This window comes from Fonsecaea monophora (genome assembly GCF_001642475.1).
Source record: "Fonsecaea monophora strain CBS 269.37 chromosome Unknown Scaff46, whole genome shotgun sequence".
NCBI classification, from domain to species: domain Eukaryota; kingdom Fungi; phylum Ascomycota; class Eurotiomycetes; order Chaetothyriales; family Herpotrichiellaceae; genus Fonsecaea; species Fonsecaea monophora.
The window spans coordinates 208,185-227,269 of record NW_019173977.1 but is presented as its reverse complement, the minus strand read 5'-3'; the positions used below and the strand labels follow the sequence as shown (position 1 = coordinate 227,269).

General features: G+C 53.9%; 9 protein-coding genes across 9 annotated transcripts; 4 read left to right on the top strand and 5 right to left on the bottom strand.

Moving 5' to 3' along the window:
- Nucleotides 1–115: 115 nt before the first annotated feature.
- On the bottom strand, nt 116–1,495 carry AYO21_06615 (hypothetical protein; the record flags this gene model as incomplete). The annotated part of the gene is made up of 1 exon (XM_022656574.1): nt 116–1,495. One exon carries the CDS (start codon nt 1,493–1,495, stop codon nt 116–118), a length of 1,380 nt encoding a protein of 459 aa, XP_022511184.1.
- Nucleotides 1,496–2,093: 598 nt separating this feature from the next.
- AYO21_06614 (hypothetical protein) lies at nt 2,094–3,809 on the bottom strand (the record flags this gene model as incomplete). The annotated part of the gene is made up of 4 exons (XM_022656573.1): nt 2,094–2,674; nt 2,730–3,158; nt 3,218–3,332; nt 3,405–3,809. The coding sequence occupies 4 exons, from the start codon at nt 3,807–3,809 to the stop codon at nt 2,094–2,096; spliced, it is 1,530 nt and encodes a 509-aa protein (XP_022511183.1).
- A 1,833-nt stretch (nt 3,810–5,642) lies between these two features.
- AYO21_06613 (hypothetical protein) lies at nt 5,643–7,448 on the top strand (the record flags this gene model as incomplete). Its single annotated transcript, XM_022656572.1, has 3 exons — nt 5,643–5,645; nt 5,694–5,778; nt 5,833–7,448. The coding sequence occupies 3 exons, from the start codon at nt 5,643–5,645 to the stop codon at nt 7,446–7,448; spliced, it is 1,704 nt and encodes a 567-aa protein (XP_022511182.1).
- A 352-nt stretch (nt 7,449–7,800) lies between these two features.
- Nucleotides 7,801–8,262, top strand: AYO21_06612 (hypothetical protein; the record flags this gene model as incomplete). The annotated part of the gene is made up of 1 exon (XM_022656571.1): nt 7,801–8,262. One exon carries the CDS (start codon nt 7,801–7,803, stop codon nt 8,260–8,262), a length of 462 nt encoding a protein of 153 aa, XP_022511181.1.
- A 259-nt stretch (nt 8,263–8,521) lies between these two features.
- On the bottom strand, nt 8,522–9,508 carry AYO21_06611 (hypothetical protein; the record flags this gene model as incomplete). Its single annotated transcript, XM_022656570.1, has 1 exon — nt 8,522–9,508. The coding sequence occupies one exon, from the start codon at nt 9,506–9,508 to the stop codon at nt 8,522–8,524; it is 987 nt and encodes a 328-aa protein (XP_022511180.1).
- Nucleotides 9,509–10,796: 1,288 nt separating this feature from the next.
- On the top strand, nt 10,797–12,258 carry AYO21_06610 (hypothetical protein; the record flags this gene model as incomplete). Its single annotated transcript, XM_022656569.1, has 3 exons — nt 10,797–11,279; nt 11,376–12,135; nt 12,212–12,258. The coding sequence occupies 3 exons, from the start codon at nt 10,797–10,799 to the stop codon at nt 12,256–12,258; spliced, it is 1,290 nt and encodes a 429-aa protein (XP_022511179.1).
- Nucleotides 12,259–12,878: 620 nt separating this feature from the next.
- Nucleotides 12,879–13,951, bottom strand: AYO21_06609 (hypothetical protein; the record flags this gene model as incomplete). Its single annotated transcript, XM_022656568.1, has 2 exons — nt 12,879–13,413; nt 13,548–13,951. 2 exons carry the CDS (start codon nt 13,949–13,951, stop codon nt 12,879–12,881), a joined length of 939 nt encoding a protein of 312 aa, XP_022511178.1.
- Nucleotides 13,952–15,486: 1,535 nt separating this feature from the next.
- On the bottom strand, nt 15,487–16,520 carry AYO21_06608 (hypothetical protein; the record flags this gene model as incomplete). The annotated part of the gene is made up of 5 exons (XM_022656567.1): nt 15,487–15,551; nt 15,629–15,796; nt 15,853–15,965; nt 16,035–16,201; nt 16,260–16,520. The coding sequence occupies 5 exons, from the start codon at nt 16,518–16,520 to the stop codon at nt 15,487–15,489; spliced, it is 774 nt and encodes a 257-aa protein (XP_022511177.1).
- Nucleotides 16,521–17,018: 498 nt separating this feature from the next.
- On the top strand, nt 17,019–18,309 carry AYO21_06607 (hypothetical protein; the record flags this gene model as incomplete). Its single annotated transcript, XM_022656566.1, has 4 exons — nt 17,019–17,100; nt 17,190–17,725; nt 17,910–18,006; nt 18,110–18,309. 4 exons carry the CDS (start codon nt 17,019–17,021, stop codon nt 18,307–18,309), a joined length of 915 nt encoding a protein of 304 aa, XP_022511176.1.
- Between the last annotated feature and the right edge of the window lie 776 nt (nt 18,310–19,085).

Here is a 19,085-nt window from a genome sequence, read left to right as displayed (position 1 = left end):
ATTGGACTTGCGCCGCGCCACGTCAAGTGCTCGAACGAAGAATAATCGAGTTGAGTTCTTGGCTCTGACAAGGCACGACCCCGACGCTGCGCAAGAACGACTGCCCGACTCTTTCTCACGAAGCCGGAAGAGCCCCAGGCATGACGCGCAGAGGTTGAGGAGTTCGAGCATCGTCTTCCTGTTCGATGACTTGACTGTCAGCACGATTGTGACCAGTACGCCATCTAAGGCCCTCGAAGATTCTCTCCGTTTCTTCTTGAGAGGGAAAGTGGTCATCCGGCTTCGACTCTTTGCGAGGGTCAACGAATGAAAAGGATCGACGGTCGTCCTGGGTCGGGGGTCGTTCGTCATCTTGGCCTTCTCTCACCCTGGTCTTGCCCAACCGTGGCCACAAGCCGGGCAAAGGAACCACCTGCACTCTTGGCTCGACAACCCTCTCCTCGAACCAGGCTTGTGCTCTGGCTTCCACCAGCTGAGCAATCTTCGGCACATCCTGCAAGCGCGTGCGGGATCCGATCAGGCTTCGAACAGAAATATCGAGCCGATAGTCGGGGAGGAATGAAAAGGCGAGATTAGTTTTGGGCTTACCCGACGAAGCATGTTTGTTCCCTCCGGAGGGGTCGTCCTCTGTAGCAGGGACAAAACTTATGGAGAGAGTGCCAGAAAATCTCACAACCGAGACTGAGAGGGCAACTGGCAGAACCGCAGACAGGGGCTTGGGGTAGTTGAGAATGAGGGCTGTCTCGATAGCTAGGGTGAGATTGTCGTCGGACAGATCGACATCCATCAGCGCTTGCAGCCTCCCGCCGGTGGCGCTTGACAGATCGTCGTCGACGGCGATGACACGGACATTGCTGAAAATGGGAAACTCCTCGCCCATGGAGATCTCGGTAATCTTGATGTTGTCTATGTAGGACGGTCTCTTTTCCGGATCATTGATGGCCGCCTCTAAGCTTGTCAGAATGGCCGAAGAGCTACCCGACCCGTCCCGTAGATTGTACACCGTCTGGCGATACTGCGCAATCGTCTGCGCCAGCAGCACGTTGAACCAGTCCAGGCTCTCGGGCTGGTGCGTCGAGTGATGATGATTATGGTGTTGTTGGTGCTTGCCGTGCGCCCCGTGCCCGGCGGCCTGACCCCTGCTGGGCATCTGGTAGTACGTCTTTCGCAGGATCGACGCGATGTCCGTGGCGTTGGTCGGCACGGGGCGCAGGATGTTGGTCGCGCTGGCCTTTGTCCGCAGGGACTGGGGCGCGGGGGATTTGGACGACGCGAGGCCATGGAGAGACGTGGTCCGCACGTGTTTCGGGGAGGCTGGTTGTTGTTGTTGTTGCTGTGGTGTTCGACGAGATGTCCGCGAGGATGATGTAGAGGAGGACGAGTGAGGCGGCGGAGAGGGCGCTTCGCCAAAGATGAAGAATTTTATAAAACACCCGATAAACAGCACCACGGAGAGCTGGCCCAGGAGGAAGCCCTGGGTGAAGGTCAAGGACATGACGGTCAGCTAACGCTTGGTAACGGCAATGGTGACGAAGAAGGTGGTGGTGATCGTGATCGTGATCAAGAAGAGGAGGGAGTGGTGGTATGACTTTAGGTATCCATCACTGCGGAACAGGGTCTCTGCTATATCCCCAGAGCTGGTCTTGGACTTGGACCATCGTGCGCGCCGTTACATTTGCTGTTGGCGTAGGATGGGCAATGTATGTAAACCATCTTTTTACATGACAGCTGCTTTTCCTCCAAGGTGAGGTCAAGCGCATGTGCGGAGCGTTGGTGCGGAGAATGTCTGATTGCGCGCCACGAGATGTGGTTCACCGCAATGCATTGTACGGTCGGTTATAGGGGACGTCGTGTATGACGTTCTGCAAATGTGCTTGTAACAACGAGTAAGGAAGGATTGTTGTGCCTGGATACCCAGTATGGGCTTGTTCGCCTTTATATCTATCTAATTGGAATGATGATATCCTCAACTGCCTTCTGCAAATTCCAGCATCAACGAGGAATGAGGAATTGAGAGTCTAGAAGTGTCCATCTATGTGGACGCCAAATAGTTACAGATACATAATGCTAGGCTGCACAGAGGCTGCACAACATCACTCCGAGGTACCGCCTTTCGTCTTCCCGTTGACTTTATAGTAGTCTCTCAACAAAAACACAATGCTGACGCACAGTCCAAGGCCAGCACACCCGATTCCAAGATACCATGCTCCACGGTACCCGAGCAGAAGGTCATGTGGCGTGCGTCCACCATGGTTGACATGCACTTCCACAGTCCCCGCGAAGCCCAATCCCAGAGAGATGCTGTAGTTGACGATTGTTGTGACGAGACTGGCCGCAATACCTTGGTGTTCTTTCCGCACTGCGTTGGAAAGAATGATTGTCGCCGCAGGAAAAGACATGTCCATGCCCCAGGGAATGACCACCAGTCCGACAAAAGTCTGGGCCCAGTATGTTTGGTGGACAGGGGTGGTGGCCACCAGGATGTGCCCAACTGTAAACCATGTGAGCGCAATTGTCATGACCATTGCTGGCCGAAGTTTAGACAAGAGAAACCCGGTGACAACAGAGGCAATGGCACCAGAGACGGCAACGGGACTCATATACGCCACGGCCAGCAACGGTGATGCGCCTCGCAAGATTTCCAGAAAATTGACCAGATAGAAAAACCAGATTCCTAGATTCCCACTTGTCAGTATGTAGAGATGCGTGCCCTGGGGACTAGTCCGTACCAAATGATGCCCAGCCACAGACGATACATGAAAGCACAAATCCAACATCTGCCGTCAGTGCGTCGAAAGGCACAAGCGGCGTTTTCGAGACTCGAAGCTCAATATAGAAAAACAGGGGCACCAGCAGGATTCCGAGGAGCATTGTCACGTAGACGTATGCTTTCTGCCAACCCACAATTGGTGCCTGGTTCCATGCGAAATTGAACAGCACTAGAGCCGTGATGCCCACCACGGCGCCAGGCAGATCAAGGAGCTTGATTTTATCCCAGAGAGACAACCCGGCAAACTGATTCCTTGGCTGCGCATCGGGGACGACAAAGTAAGACACCATTGCAAGCATAGCGAGAGCAATGGCAAAAGAGAAGAATGCCCAGGGCCACCATGTCAAAGCGAAAACACCCGCGAAGGCACAGCCAATGAGCGAGCCACCTAAGCATGGTGAGTTAGTACCACGAACAAAGTCGATCGATCGAAAGGTGCTAACTAACCGGGGGCGCAGGCACCAAACAGTGCAAAGACCATGTCTTTCCGAGGACTCCCAGGCGCATAACTTGCACCAAGTAGAGCCACCGCGTTCGGGAGGAGAATAGCAGGCCCAATCCCCTGGAATACCCGAGCGAAAATGAACAATACATGATTTGAGTAGATAGCTACACCTGCGATCATTGACCATACCGAGAACCAGGCATACCCTATGATCAGCATTCGTTTGTAACCAAACATGTCTCCCAATCTGCCGCTAACAAGGATGAATGTCCCAACGGTCAAGCTGTATCCAGCAATCAGCCATGTCAATTCGCTGGGGTCGGTAAGATTGAAACTTCGTGCTATATCTCGGATGATAATGAGTGCTTGGCCGAGGCCGGCTTGCGTGGTGATCTGTGCTGTGCATATAATGCCCACGAAGAGAATCTCACGCGGTAGAGAAAGTGACTCCGCAATGTGTCTGCTGCTTTGGCGTGATATACCGTCGCCGATAGTGATCTCTTTTTCAAGGGGGTCCTGTAAAGTCTCTGCATCTCGTGCTTCCAGGTCAAGCGACGAACGCTGGAGGGTGTATTGCGAAACTTCGGCAGTCATCCTCCCAGTACATGTAAGCTCCAAACAAGAAAAGATACTGGTCGTCCTCCAAATGTTTCATGATTCTGTACAGCAGATTCGTCATTTATATGTGAGGATGAGATAGCCGTGGGGCTCATTTCCGAGCCATCGTGGCGGCGCATCGTATCCTGTGTCGGGGATAATGATCGTGCTCTCAATGCAGGGTCTGAGAACTCGGACTGTACAAATAGTTCTACCTCTGAGAACTGTGGAGATGCCGCCGGGCATGCATCCAGACAGAAAATAGGTCAGACCAAGTGATGGACGCTTCTTGCCCCAGCATTCAGCCCAGAACCTCTGTCAGACCCCCCGATTTTACCGACAGGGCGGCCCAGCAACGAGATTGTGGAGCGAGGATCTCACACACCAGCCTCGCATGGAGATACTTTCAATTGCATCCGAGTGGAACTGGAGTCTCGATAAGGAAATATCCTTGCATCTTGCGGAGGTTCGGAGCGTCGCGAGCCTCCGGTATCTGGGGGCCTGGACAGGAATGGGATTATTCAGCGAACGGTCATGTTCCGCAATCTTGGTGACAACGACCCCTTTCTATTGTTCAGATACTCGGTACAAGTTTGCGCCTGTCTACTCAATTCATTGGGGACTTGAGATCCTCAACATGATTTTGTAACAACCTCGTTATATCTAGCAGAGTTTCTGTCCTCGAGAGGCTCCGAAGCGTATGCACTAGGACAGTGGGAATCCTGCATACCTAGAGTATTTTGTTCACCTGTCCAGTGATTGCTCCTGTCCAACCTTTGACACATTCTAGTCCTATTGGATCAAACTCCTCCGCCTCTTGATGGTTCCTGCAACCTTTTGGTCCCTCTTCGTAAATTTTGGGCGCTAACTGACGTTGATATCTGGGATGCGTACCGATACGACGCACAATGACTGAGTCACCTACGTTGATATCCATTCATGCTGGTGATAGTGTTCCAGAGCTAGCCTGCTTCTGTAAATCTTTGTTTCTTTGGCCATCAATAATGTCTTGATCCACATCCAGTACGACTACGGCCGTATAGGACGGCCGTCACGGACTTCTGTCACGGCCTTGTGGGTAGCTGAAGGGCACATACGAGGAAAATCCATCTCGAAAGGCAGGACGTTATCTGCAATTCTGACCATAATTCGGATTTGGACTTGGGACAGCTGATGTTCATCTGCTCCAGTGCACGTTCTCATGTTGGCCAATAGTTGGCAATGCCGAAACATACAAAATAACTCGAGTTCTCAGTACCAGCCGAAAAACTTTCATCAGAGCAGTCAGTTTGATGTGGTGCTGTCCATGCCGGAACGGTTCCACCGGGATGCGAGGCCTCAAGAAGGCTGGGAAGAGGATAAAGCAGAGTGCTGCTGTCTTGTTGACTCTGGGTCAATACAGCCACCAAGGCCAGCTCACGTATGACTGCGACCTCTGAATTGCTGCATGCTGCTATTCTCCTTGAGTGGCACACGATTCTTCTGCCAAATTCGAGGCGAGGGTGCTCTTCACTGGTCGCTAAGTCTTGAACTGCCTACTCGGGGAAATGATACGACTCTTTATCAATGGGGCATAGCATGGAATTGAAGCGAAACAAAGTTCAAACAGTTTGTGGTCAAATGAGAATTGACCACTTCAGCCTCGCAGAAGTACAATGACGTCACACATCCATTGCACGCGTCGTGACTTCTGAAATCCTACAAAGGAGGCTGACGAGCTGAATTCTCCCCAACATTGTCCTTTGCTTGGAGTGTCCCTTGGTCTCTTACAGCATTCGCAGAAGAATACCTCTCATGATGTGCAGATAACAAAAAGGGTTTGTCAGGGAGATGGTGTGTGATGTTCCCGGATCTCGAGGGAGACACTGCTAACAAAGCCAGGCCTCACTTCTCCGCCAGATAGTTGCAGGCCCCCGTGCCAGACATCCAGAAGCAGGCCTCGACCTGTGTTACGTGACAGACTACAGTACGTTGCAAACTGGACTTGTAAAAGAGGGAATTTTTTGCTGATGCCCGTCAGTTGTCGTCACTTCAGGACCCAGCTCTGTATGGCCTAGAAAAGCCTACCGAAACCCCTTAGACCAGCTGGTCGCCTTCCTCGACCGGAAACATGGCGAGGATTGGGCTATTTTCGAGTTTCGAGCCGAAGGCACAGGATATCCTGATTCCGAGGTCTACAACCGAATCCACCACTTCCCATTCCCAGACCACCACCCTCCTCCCTTCGCCATCATTCCGAACGTCATGGCTGCAATGCGCAATTGGATCCAGCGAGTAGACGAAGATGCGGACACAAATAAGGATAAAGACAAGAAGAGAGTTGCTGTGATACACTGCAAAGCGGGCAAAGGCAGAAGCGGGACGGTCGCGTGCTCATATCTGATCAGCGAGGAAGGGTGGAAGAAAGAGGAAGCGCTCCAGCGATTCACCATCAGACGTATGCGGCCTGGGTTTGGCGTTGGCGTCAGCATCCCGAGTCAGTTGCGTTGGGTTGGTTACGTGGATCGGTGGGCAAACAGTCTCGGCAAACGATACATCGAAAGACCTGTAGAGGTTGTCGAGATCCATATCGAGGGCCTTAGAGACGGAGTCAAAGCTACAATAGAGGGCTACGTGGATAATGGCCGTCGCATTCGAACGTTTCATACCTTCAGTCGGCAAGAGAAGACTGTGGTGGAGGAGACCAACGCCAAACAATCAAAACCTGTTTCGGAGGGGAAAAAAGACAGCGAAATCCTTAGCACACCGCAGAACGCGTCTCCACAATCATCTTCGTTGAGCCTGAGCAAAAACTCTTCGGGTTCAACTCAAAACGTCATCCTGAAACCATCTTCGCCAGTGATTTTGCCAACCAGCGACATAAACATCGACTTTGAACGACGAAACAAAGCAGGGTACACGGGACTTACGATGGTTACGGCCATTGCACATGTTTGGTTCAACGCATACTTTGAAGGAGGCCACGAAGGGCACAATTCAGGTGTCTTTGAGATTGACTGGGAGGCGATGGACGGTATCAAAGGGAGTTCCAGAAAGGGTACCAGAGCCCTCGACAAATTGAAAGTCGTTTGGCAGTACACTAAGCAAGAAGGAGACGGTGCTCCTGTCGAGCGAGTTATTACAGAACCTCAAAAGGGCGAACCAGTTCCCGAGAGCCAACCAGCAAATTGGCAGGGTGAAAGCGACGAAGAGGTGCAACCAGCCGATGGCGTCGATAGCGGCCGAAAGGGAGGTGCTCCCCTCACCATGAGCGCTATGGTCAGTCAAGGAGCGAGTACCTTGGGCAAAGAACTTGGCCTCAGAAAGTCCCGTGCCGACAGTGCGGATGTAAGTCGTGCGTCAAGTGTCAAGGGCGGATGCACAACTTCGGACATGGGCACCGCTGCGCAACGAGTCGAGGATTCAGAAGAACAAGGTGTGAAGCAATCTGGTCCACAAGGCGAAGCCCTTTCATACGACGGCACGTCGGACCCGGAGGGTGGAAGCAGACAAGACACGAAAACTGGTCATGTAATGGAGGCTGGATTGGCCAAGGTTGCTCACGTGATCTCAAAGATGAAGCCGTCAGAGGACAAGGCTGCGAAAAAGGGAGATGAAGTCGCCGACCACCAGGCGGACAAGGGGGATTCATTATGATTTTACGATATAAAGGCATTGATACCCTTTGCAAAGCGGGTCAACATTGCATGGTGTTTGACATGTACAGTGGATAGAACGGTTGTGTTTGTTTCGTCCTTGGATTGTTATGGCGCCTACTTTGCAAATGATCAACAGCGTCGTTCGAAGCGTTTTCATGTGAAAGCGCGGTTTGTCGATTTGTTTAACGACCAAGCGCACAAATATGCAGATGGACTACTAGAGTGCGCGATTGCTCTTGCAGACCTAATGTCTTTGTTGTCTGCATCAAACTCTCGCAAGCTCCCGCGCCTGTCCTGTCCATACGACTCTGAATATTCAGAACATTCTCAAGTGAGAAAACAGCATCATCATGGAGAAGAACAACGCCGCCAGGACGCCAACAGGGCCCTCCAGTCCCACGGATTCCGACCACCCCCCGAGCCAGCCAGATTCATCCACTCCGCCTCCACCACCGTACGTGCAACCGATCCCCATCCCTCCCCGCCCTTTAGCGGCGACCGAATACCCATGGACAGCGAGCTTGCCGTTTCGGGGCTGTCCACAACCCTCCACGATGTCAATGTACATCCCATCCGTGAAGCATGTGGCACGGCAGGAGAAGGATGAAAAGGATGAGGAGATTGAGGAGGAGGCCGCCGCCGCCGCCGCCGCCATCAAGCCACAGCGCGAGGACGTGCCGGATGTTATTCAGAAGGGCTTCCATCCCAGCTTTGTGCACAGACCGCCGACGCCGAAGCCCGTGTACGCGGATTTTGGCGGGCGCTGGGTTTGTAAGGACGAGAATGACGATAGTTCCGGCGATGAGAGGTAGGGGGACTCTGGGGGAAACTGAGAAGTGGAGGGGATGGGAGGGGAGTGCTGGAGTAATGGCTGTGAGAAAAGAATCGACTCGCTTTGGGGTGTGGTAATGCGTTATCGACAGTGGCAGTGGCGATGGTGATGGCGACGGTGGAAGATTCATGGTTGAATAGTGATGGACACGTCTTGTGCACGACTCCCTCTCCAAATACAAACCGGTGAATGAGACTAGGTTGCCAAGTCTCAATGAAAAGCGGAAACCCCCCACCCATCTAGCCCTTCCTCTCAACTAACTGCTGGGAATTCTCGCATGGTTCATGTTTAATCTGTCCGTGTCCGTGGAAGCTCCCTCGCCTGATCACCGTCCTCCGCCTCCTCTTGCGCACCCTGCGAACGCCCGTCTCGAGGGAGAGGGTATCATCGGCGGATATGGGAACGTTGCCCAGAACCCGAGGGGTCTCTTTTGCTTGGAACAGGCCCAGCAAGCCCGCAGGGCGTTTCCAGATGCCGACCCCGTCCAGCATGTCCGGGTCGGAGTTGTGCAGGTTCAGCAGCACGGAGCACTTGCTGTTGTGGACGAAGCCGTGGAGACAGAGCGGCTGGAGAGCGTCGGCGAAGGCCAGGGGTTCCTCGATGTGTAGTTGGCGGTACGTGGGCATCAGGAGATGGAAGACCGGGTCCTTGCCCCATTCCCCGGATCGGGCGAAGAGGGCACGTAGATATCGCATCCAGATGCACAGCGTGTCGAGGTTCTCGGCCATGCCGAAGAAGTTGTTGGCCATCGGCTTCTTCTCCACCAACCGGCAGAAATAGGGGTGCCAGTCCGTGTCCGGGTGGTAGACGAAGTAGAGGTGCTTTTTGCCGGATTTGGCGGTGCTCTTGGTCATCATGTCGATGTAGCCGTGGACGTGGACGGCGAACTTTTCGGGAGCGTCCAGCCGCGTCTGCGCCTCGAGCTCTCGTCGTATCCCCCGGAGCTCGGCGATGATTTGCTGCCCCTGGAAGACCTGGATGATCTGGGCGGGCGCGCCTGCGGCGATGAAAAATCCCTGAAACCCGGCCAGGTATTTCGCATGGGATGCCAGGATTTTCACGGCCGGCATGGCCTTTTGCACGGCGTTTGCTATCTTTTCGGCTTTGTTGACTAGCCCTGGGATCTCGTTGAGGGATTTACTGACTGCGTCCAGAGTGCTGATCATGGTTTCTTCCACTCGCCGTGACTGATTTGGCGGCTCTGGCAGACTGGAGTTCTGGCCCATATTGAGAGTACAGAGCACAAATAGCTCCGGTTTGCACAGCGTTCTCAGATGATATGGGGACGTTTGAGGTGCTGTCGCGGTGCAAAGTGTGAGACCTCCTCTATATCGTCGGGGTTATGCAGGCAGTGTCGCTGGGATGTACGTGTCGTTTAGTGGTCATTCAGCCTATCGATGAGCGTTTCGTACAGCAATGGACATGCAGCCTGTTCGATGGAGGGCAAACTGGAGTTGATCGCGAGTTACCGGGGTTCTGGGTAGGAAGTCAGTAAGTAGAATATGACAATATGAGAAGTGTTCTCTCAAGTGACGACTAGATAGAGCCAGTCGGAGCACACATTGAAACGTGGCGCGCGTGTTTGTAGGGCAAGTGGATGCTGTCACCTCTCGTGTGCGTATTTCATTGAACACAGCCCTCCAGCATCTGCTTTTCTCTGACTTGGTTTTGATAGGCGCTTTGGAAGTCATTCGCCCGCGACTGGGGATCATGTAATTGGTGCTTTGAACTGCCCGCGCATCTTGGAGCTTGTAGCCCTGCCAGTTGACGTGGCAGGCTCCCATCTGGTGTGGCTGCGGTCCTCGTCTGGAATGAAGCCTGCGCCCTGACAAGCATCGTTGTCAAATGAGGCGGCCATAATCCATCATTACCTCTACCAATCACTCTACCTTCGTTCAAATCGAGACTCTTAGGCCAAAGAAGACGATGGTGCGGATGCCTCAAGTGCTGCGATTTCGCTGGAGCTAAGTAGTGTTGTACGATATCAAGTCATGATAGATCCAGGGCAAAAGTAGGCAGGGAAAGGACCTTTGACTGCTTGAATCACGTGCAAGCATTGTTCTCAGCTGCGCTTTTGATGCTGTAGTATACCACCCATCGACATCCATCTCAATTTCAAAACAAAGACCTTTGCTAAGGCCAAACGATGGTCCGTTCCGCTGTCGTAATTCCCCTTCCCCGGCAAGTCAAAATATCTCCGGGCGACTAGCTATGCTCGAAACATGCTTATCAACAACTAAAGGAGTCGCTAGTGACACTAGTCAATAAGGCGTCCCACTGGCCGTTGCACAGACACATTATCACAATGAACAACGCGACGTTCTCCTGGCGACAAGCCAACCTCCAACTTGAGCGGCAATTGAAAGTCACAAATAATGCGAGTCGATGACTTTTCACAAGCCATATTCAAGTATATCACCCAGGCCTGGTGAGCGCCGCTGAAGCTCGAGGCTGTCCACAAACAGCGAGGCGGTGACCGCTCGACGATTTAGCATCCGGAAGGACTGACAGATAATGGCTGAAATCATAGAGGACTCCTCTGGCATACCCAGATCCCAACAGAATGAGCAGCCCGAAGGCTCCAGCGCTGCTGCTGCTCCCGCCACTGTGCGCTTTGCCCCGTCCAACGAGGAGCCGGATGAACCAGAGTCCCTCAATGAGCCGCCTCTGATTCAGGACCTCAAGGGTACATCCGAGTACCTTGGCAGCACATTGAGTCCGCAAACATCCAAGTCATCCAGATCGATCAAGCTGGAGCCGCCACCGGTGGTGATGAGACCGCCCAAGGTCAAGTATGAGGGTTTCAGCTCCACGGCGCTGTCGTGGTTCGCATGGAACCGCAACGAGGAGAAAGACCTGCCCGACTGCGCGAGATCCATGCGCCGCTCCTACTCTTACCGATCCACGTTCCGCCTTTTCGGGTTCAGCTTGACCAGTGCTGTCAGCTACAAGACATCGGCGACCGGCATTGATGCCGCTATGCACAATGTTCGTGTGGTGAGTATCTGGAATCCTCCTCCCCCCCCTCCGTGGACAACTCTCGCAGTGTATGTTGGGATTGCTGACGTATGGACCTGGTTCCATCACATTTAGGGATGGGGAAAGTCGGAAACGAGCTGGGTCCGCGACAGACTGCCCCAGGCGCGGCAGCGATTCGGGCTCTCTGGGAACAGGCAGCCAGAATCGCCTGACGAAGAGGCGCAGGACGCGGCGGACCAAGAAGACCGCAGCAGCACCACGGCGGCGGTCGAAGGGCAAAATCCCAAGCGAGAACCCAGACAGACGATCCCGCGCATCGCGCACCCGTGGCACCTCGACTACTACTACATCGTCGTAGGCATCATGGGCGACGAGATCGCGCCCAAGGAGACCCTCCGGAGAGTGATGGAGATCGACGGGCTGTTCCAGCAGATCCGCAAGGCGCACAGGTACCTGCGGAACCCTATCCGGAGGGCGCTTTCCTTGAAAGAAGTCTCGGGCTTCGGCATCTACCAGTGCGACCCGCGTAAGGGCTACCACCGCGAGGCGGAACTGGATAGCGAGACTGAGAGCGCGCTGGCCGAGCTCTGGCGCAACTACAACACCCACAAGCTCGACTACGAGGGCCGCTGGCTGCTCTGGATCCACCAGCATTTCAACAACGGCTCCAAGAACCCGGAGCTGGGCACACTGACCCTCGAGCTGCGCCTGCGCTGGTCCGTCGTCAAAGTCGTCTTTTGGGGCGTCGTGCCCATCCTGCTGAGCCTGGCCATCGGCTTCTCGTACATGTACTCGGACCACGGCGAGGTCGACGACGTCGCGGTTGCGGAGGCCGCGTGGGTCATCGCCACGTATATCATCACAACGTCGGCCTGTAAGTTGGTTCCTCTCCCAGCAGAAACCTTGTCTTGGAAAAGGAGAGCGAAAAAGACTGACCTTTGAATAAACAGTGATCTTTGCACTTTTGGCCGTCATCACTCAGCTGGGGAATATTTGAACGGTCACGACTGTCCGCCTAGTGGCAAACTGTATACATTCGACTGCCATTGCCATTCTCTCACAAGTCGTAGTAACCACAGCGTGGTGAACTGGAGGACTACATATAGGGAGGGGGGTTTTTCAGTTATCCTTTACTGGAGAAGGGATAAGAGTGTTTTTTAAATGGGTGGGATCAGCACTTCAGTGTCCCCACAATCACTATGCTTAGCATCCGCCGAAAGCGAAGCAATCCAATCAGGTCGATCACACGGCTACAGTAGACGTACCTATTCGTACTCGTAACCGTCCTGAAGATCAGGGGCAACCCCAGACAACGTGGAGCAGGCGTGGCATCGTGGGCAAGACGAGGAGAAAGCAAATCCAGAAGCTCGGAACATTACTAGTGAGCCCGGACATGGAAACAAAACACCGTAGGATCAGAACATGGCTGGTGAACCTGGAAAGAAAAAAAAATGCGTATTCATCGTACACCTGTAGCCGAACAAGGGAACTTTCTTTTTTGCTTCTTCATCAGCCACAGTATCGAGACCGTCTCTCTCTGGCCTCAAAACGACCCGTCAAGGGGTATACATGTGTGTGTTTGTTTGTGTGTATGTGTGTGTACCTCTCTGTCACTCCCTAGGACCTCCTCCACCGAAGCCAGCCGCTCAAATCGACCAGCGGGAGAGTGATGGGGAACTCGACCGCGGCCAGCAGCAGCGCCAGCAGCAGATACCAGCCGGCGATGCAGCTGACGCCCAAGCTCGCGCCGGCGATGTACAGGGTGGTGCCGGCGCCGGCGCCGCCGTCGGCGAGCAGCCAGAATGTCGTGGTCAACAGGGTGAAACCCCAGAAGAGGCCGGCGAAGATGACGACGAAGACCAGGTTCGTGCGCAGCGCGCAGACCAGGTAGATCAGGCACAGCACGGCCATGAAGATCATGAAGAAGCCGAACGAGGCGTTGAAGCCCTTGCTCGCCAGCCCCGCCGTGAGGTCCTCCGGGTCGGGCGAGTAGGCGCCAAAGGCGTTGAAGAAGGGCAGGAGCGTCGCGCCGTACGAGAACCAGAAGCCGCCGAACGAGGCGAAGACGACGAACGGGAACGTGTTGCCCGCGACCCATTCGAGGAAGCCGCCCAGAAGCATCAGCACGCCGCCGATGAAGAAGTAGGCTCCGCTGTACCGGAAATCTGTCAGACTCTTTGTCCCTTTGTTCTTGTCTCGGTTGTAGTGAAAGAGGGAAGTTGGGGGGGAAATGGGAAAGGGAAAGGGAAAGAGAAAGGAAGCGGGGAGTGATAGGTATATACTTACACCGACGCGGCCCCATTGCCACCTGCCCCTCGCCAGCCCATCAAGTCACAGCTCAGGGGGCTCAGACAGAGCAAAAACCCAACAATGGACAGAGGAGTCGGGTTGGCGAACGTCTGCTTCGCGCTTCTCCCACCCGTGGCCGGGTCCTGGTTCTGGACCTGCAAGAACATCCGGTCAAACATGTCGGCGGGGATCGACACCATGGTCGCATCATTGAACGACGGAGGAGGTGCCTGTTGTTGTGGCTGCGACGTCGGAGGGTGGATGTATTTGGTCTTCTCGTCCATGTAGAACGGCGCCTCGAAGGACTGCGAGTACGACAGTCCCGGCGGTGTGGGTGGCCGGTAGTAGTTCGAGTGAGGGGCAGGCAGAGGGCCTTTGATCTCAAAGGGTGCAGATGCCATGTTTGTGAGGGTACGATAGAGGATGGATCAGGCTGAACTAGACACAGTTTTAAAAGGCACGTGCAAATATATGGTGGTCTCGAGGATGGGCGATGCGACGAAAACTCTTACACACCGCCGAGAGAAGAGTCGAGTCCTTTATATCCCGCATACTTTCGACCATGAAAGAAACCGCCAGCCCATGCAAGGCCTGTTCAAAAAGTATGCAGCTGGAATACCATCAGCCGGCAGGAGTCTGCAACATGTGGTGCTTCAGCCTCAGTGATCACCACTGTCCCAGGACCAGTAAATGGGCAGCAATGCCATGTTTGCAGGTGTTGGCAAAAAGTCTTTTATCCCCTGCGTTGGTTTGCAAGCCGCCCAAGGAGTGTTTTGGATAAGGCTTGGAAGGTCTTGGGAGCGTATGCATGGGGTTACCGAAACCTTGATATTCGTGTGGTTCTATGAGATATTTTGGGGGGTTGAAACGATTCCGAAAGCTGGGGGGACCCAAGAGAGCGAGAAAAGGTGGAACATTCAGGGGGTCTCAGGAAAGGCTTGGCACTCAGGGGCCGGAGATTCCGGGGTTCCCATTGGCGCGGGTCCACAGCCTATCACAGCCCCATTATATGTGCCTTGTGCCTTGTGACTGCAAGGGAAAGGGGAAAAAGTCTACCAACTCGGACTCAAAGATATCCGGTCCATACAAGCAAGGGACCTGAGCTGGGACCCTGCTCTAGACAGCTGAAAGCTGCTCTCAAGACTCGTGAATAGGCGAACCAACCCGGTGGTTCTGAGTCAATGCCCCTCGTTCACATCTCCACTGGTTCTGGAAGGAACTCAGAATGCTGTGCGGCCCCTGACGATCAGAGCAAGTGCCCTGTGGTCATTCTCCCAGGAGCATCAGGTTCTTGGTAACGGACCAGCTGAGGGCGCTTTGGCTTCTTTGCAAGGCGTCCGAGCTTGATACAGCTATGCACACGAGCACTCAAGTCCACGAAGCCATGTCATGCCGAAAAGAATGACGAGTCTGCAAATGCAGCTGCGGGCCGCGGCAGCGGGGCGGCAAGATAAGCTTTGACCCATATGGATAGCAACAGGCCCACCACGCGAAGTCCATGTCCTGTATCATGCAGGGTTAGCAGAGGATTAAATACTCACCGAATGCCGGCAAGTGCTGATAGGTACGAAGAAGAGCGATCAAAGTGTGCAGATCCTTCATTTGTCAGTGGTGGCTCGGTGCTTCGAGCTTTCACAGGTCGAGTCCTGGCAGATTCGAGATATTTTTATCACTTCGCCAGCTGATGCGAGTCGACGATCAACAAACCCATCAACGACCTCTGCATGTCAATGGCCTTTTCAGTTTGTGTCACGAGAAATATGGGTTCTTGGAACAGGAAAGAAACTCGAGGTGTAACATGAAGTGGCAAGACCATACAGAGCGAACACTCGCTCCTGAAAAGGCAGGTTGTTATGTCGATAGACCTGATACAGGCACGGTCACCATCCACAACAGTCTGCTCCTTGCTGTGGACAAATTCCATCACGAACTGGTCTTACTGTGACAGCCAGAAGTTGAACCACTCGACGATGGCCCTCAAACTCTCCTCCTTAGCATACCCTGTCGGTTGGCTTGTCAGTTACATCAAATTCTCAAGGTCCAATATCGTATCGCTGAGAATCAAATGGCCGACTTACGTTCATAGGGGTTGTCCAGGTTACAACGAAGCGCAAACCCATGTTCCACTCCAGACAAGAGCTGCAGATTGTACGGCTTCTTGTCCTCCTGGAGGATCTTGATGGCTTCGTTGCGCGCGTCGGTCCCAAAGGTGTGGTCGGTTTCGGCGCAAGACAAAAACAGAGGTTCTTGAGGGGGCTTGTTAGTCGGGATATCGCGACAACTGGCTCTCAAGTTCTCTTACTTTTCAACTGTCGGAAATGTGTCTCCTTCAAGAAGGCCGGATGGGCGAATGCGCCTGCGGTGCAAATGTCTCTGGCTAACTCGTTGCAGACATATGGGGCTCCAAAGCAGTATCTGGCACGCACGATGGTCAGGACCAGGACCAGGTCGAACGAAGCTCACACCTATCAAAGCAAGACATACCCGACACATGCAAATTTGGTCGTTGGTGATCCAAACTGGGCTTTGACAGCCTCGACCCAACCCGGGGTCACTTCGTTGGCGAATACGGTGTACTTCTGCTTCCACGCCTCAAAATCAAACCCCGGAGCAGGGTCATCGCGGCCCTTGCGATGTTTCCACACCGGGTCCTGCGCACTCTGGTCAGCCATCGAGGTCGTCGTTCCATGGGATCAAGGGTGAACCGACTCCTTTGAAGTAATCCAGTCCGAAACACGTGTAGCCAGCATCGGCAAAGGCGTCCATGACTAGAAACCCGTTGTTGAAGAAGCCCCAAACATCAGGGAAGTAAAGCACGATGTTGCCGTTATTCTTGCCCTGAGGAGTCGAAATGTACGTCTCGACGCCCCCGACTGTCTCAATGCGGCCTCTGGGTTCCCCCTCGTGGAGCGAGCCCTTCAAGCAGCACTCGCCTGACGGCTTTGCGAGAAAGCCTTGTTTGTCCGCCATGAGCACTGTAAGTCTGGAGTCCAAGATTTGCTGGCTCGCTGTCTGGGATGGTACTGTCTCGAGCGATATCTCTTCACTTTGAGAATGTTGTCTCTTGATCTTATGTGATGGCGCGATCACGCAATTCTTCCGAGGCCTCTTTCCAGCGTCGGATGTCCACCTCAGATTCTTCTCCAACTGTACATTCTTCTCCAAGACGGCCAACGAGCCGGCGATCCAATCACAGGCACAACAACGGCATCAAAAGTACCTCCTACAAGCATGTTGCCAGTGGTGCCCCCCGCAAGCGGGCATCGGCCGCAGTCAATTGTGAGGCTTGAGGGCCACATATAACGCCCATTCAAGTGCTCAGATGGGCATCGAAAGCTTTACAAGCGACGGTAAGACCTGAGCAGGTAGAGAGAAGGGTTTAACGGCTTTGGCGTGCGAGTATTAACCCAACTCACTGAATATTAGTTGTACCATCGATCTGTGCCGGGTAACTGATCAGGAGACATAATGGCTTCCAACATACCCCACCAGCCCTTCCGGTTCGACGGCGAGGTCGCTATTGTCTCTGGCGCAGGATCCCGTATGGCTGGTAAGCCACTTGGCCAACCCATGTCTCTCTTCATCACCATCACTACCAGCGACAGTCTCCTCCTAAACTGAAGATCTACTTGTATACAGGCGAAATCGGCATTGGACGCGCGACGGCCATTCTTCTCGCGCGGCAAGGCGCCAAAGTCGCCCTCCTGGACATCAACGTCTCGTGGGCCGAGGAGACCAAACGCATGATTGACGCCGAGGGCGGCATCTCCACGGTGATCCGCGCCGACGTCACAGACGAGTCGTCGTGCAAGGACGCCGTGGCCAAGACGGTCGAGCTCTTCGGCACGGTGACCATCCTGGTCAACGTCGTGGGCGTGGGCGGCGCCATGGGGGACGCTACCGCACTAGATCTTGCGGCCTGGGACCGCGACATGCGCATCAACGTCACGAGCATGGTCCTGATGGCGCGGCACGTGGTCCCTGAGATGCGCAAGGCCGGCCGTGGTGCCATCGTCAACGTCTCCTCGGTGTCGGGCCTGCTCGGCGGCAACCCCGGCCTGTCGTATCCTACGACCAAGGGCGCAATTGTTCAGATGACACGGGCCATGGCCGCGCAGCATGGCACCGAGAATATCAGGGTCAACTGCGTGTGTCCCGGCATGGTGTTTACTCCGGTGAGTCCCTTTCAGGCCTCGTGCAAGTCTTTGCGTTTGTATCTTGTACAATCACACCCTCCGGTTTTTGTTCCCAGAATGATTTTTTTCGACATTACAAGACAATTGCATTTTGTCAGATTTCACTTTCCACTTTTGGCCACAATTACTGACACTTCATCCCCATTTTCACCGATAATGACAGATGGTAAGAAGCCGCGGCATCTCGGACGACATGAGACAAGCACGGATCAACCAGAACATGTTGAAGCAAGAAGGCACGGGCTGGGACGTGGGATACGGTAAATATCCTCTCTTCTCTCTCCTCCTTCCTGTTCCCTCTCTTCTGTTCTCCTCCGTTAGGAGGGGCCGTCTGAGCCTGCCTGATATCTATACCAATGCCAGCGGCGCTGACCGTCGTCACTCGCTCTCACTCTCCAGCAATCCTCTTCCTCTGCAGCAAGGAAGCCCGATGGATCACCGGCCTGATCATGCCTGTCGACGCGGGCACCACGGCGGGGAAATCGGTTGCGGACAGGCCCGCATTGCCGGCGGACGTGTTGGCCGAGCAGATGACGGGGATACCGAACAGGGTGGGGCAGTAGATCTTAGGTCTCGATGGAAGGGAAAGCCGGGAAGAAGAGGAGAGGAGGATGTAGTGGTGGTGGTGGTGTTGTGGCTTGTGCCATGTGGTCTGAGGACTGTGACCGATCGCCCCAAGTCAAGCGATAGAACCCCTGGATGGCTCATAAGTAGTATTTCTATCGGGGTGTTGTGCGAGGAATGAATGCTCCGCCCGCATGACAATGAGATCCTCCCCCCCCCCCCCCCCCCCTCCACGCTGCTGAATCAGATGTTCCGTTCAAAAACGAAATACGAACAAAGACCAACGTTTCGGCTTTTTGTAGCCTATCTCGATACCTTTTACGCCATCCCCTTTTTGCCGGCGTGCGAACGGCCAGAGCCATGCCTCGTACACATGCAACATGGAGACTGGACTGGCCGAGGCTTTTTTTTTTCTTATTGACTCCATCATATTTCCTCTAGTTGGGCACTCATTACTCTCTACACTACACTACACCACTCACTCACAGGGTCGAAGAGATGCCGCTATTGGAGCTATAAGTAATGCAATGTAAACGTAATGAAATGTATTTTAGTGAGAGGTGGGAAGTACATCTCGAAAACTGGGGTTCTGGAATGGTACTGAGAAGAGGACAGTACCTGTGCACTATACAAGCAGGAGTATGTACTCGGTACCGAGTACCGAGCTGCGAGTATAGTAGGACTGTACGAGGTAGTCCTAGGGCACTAGACTTTGGAGTGGCGTCTAGCGGGTTCAGAGTGTGGGGCGACGGCTGGTAAGAGAATTCACTAGCCA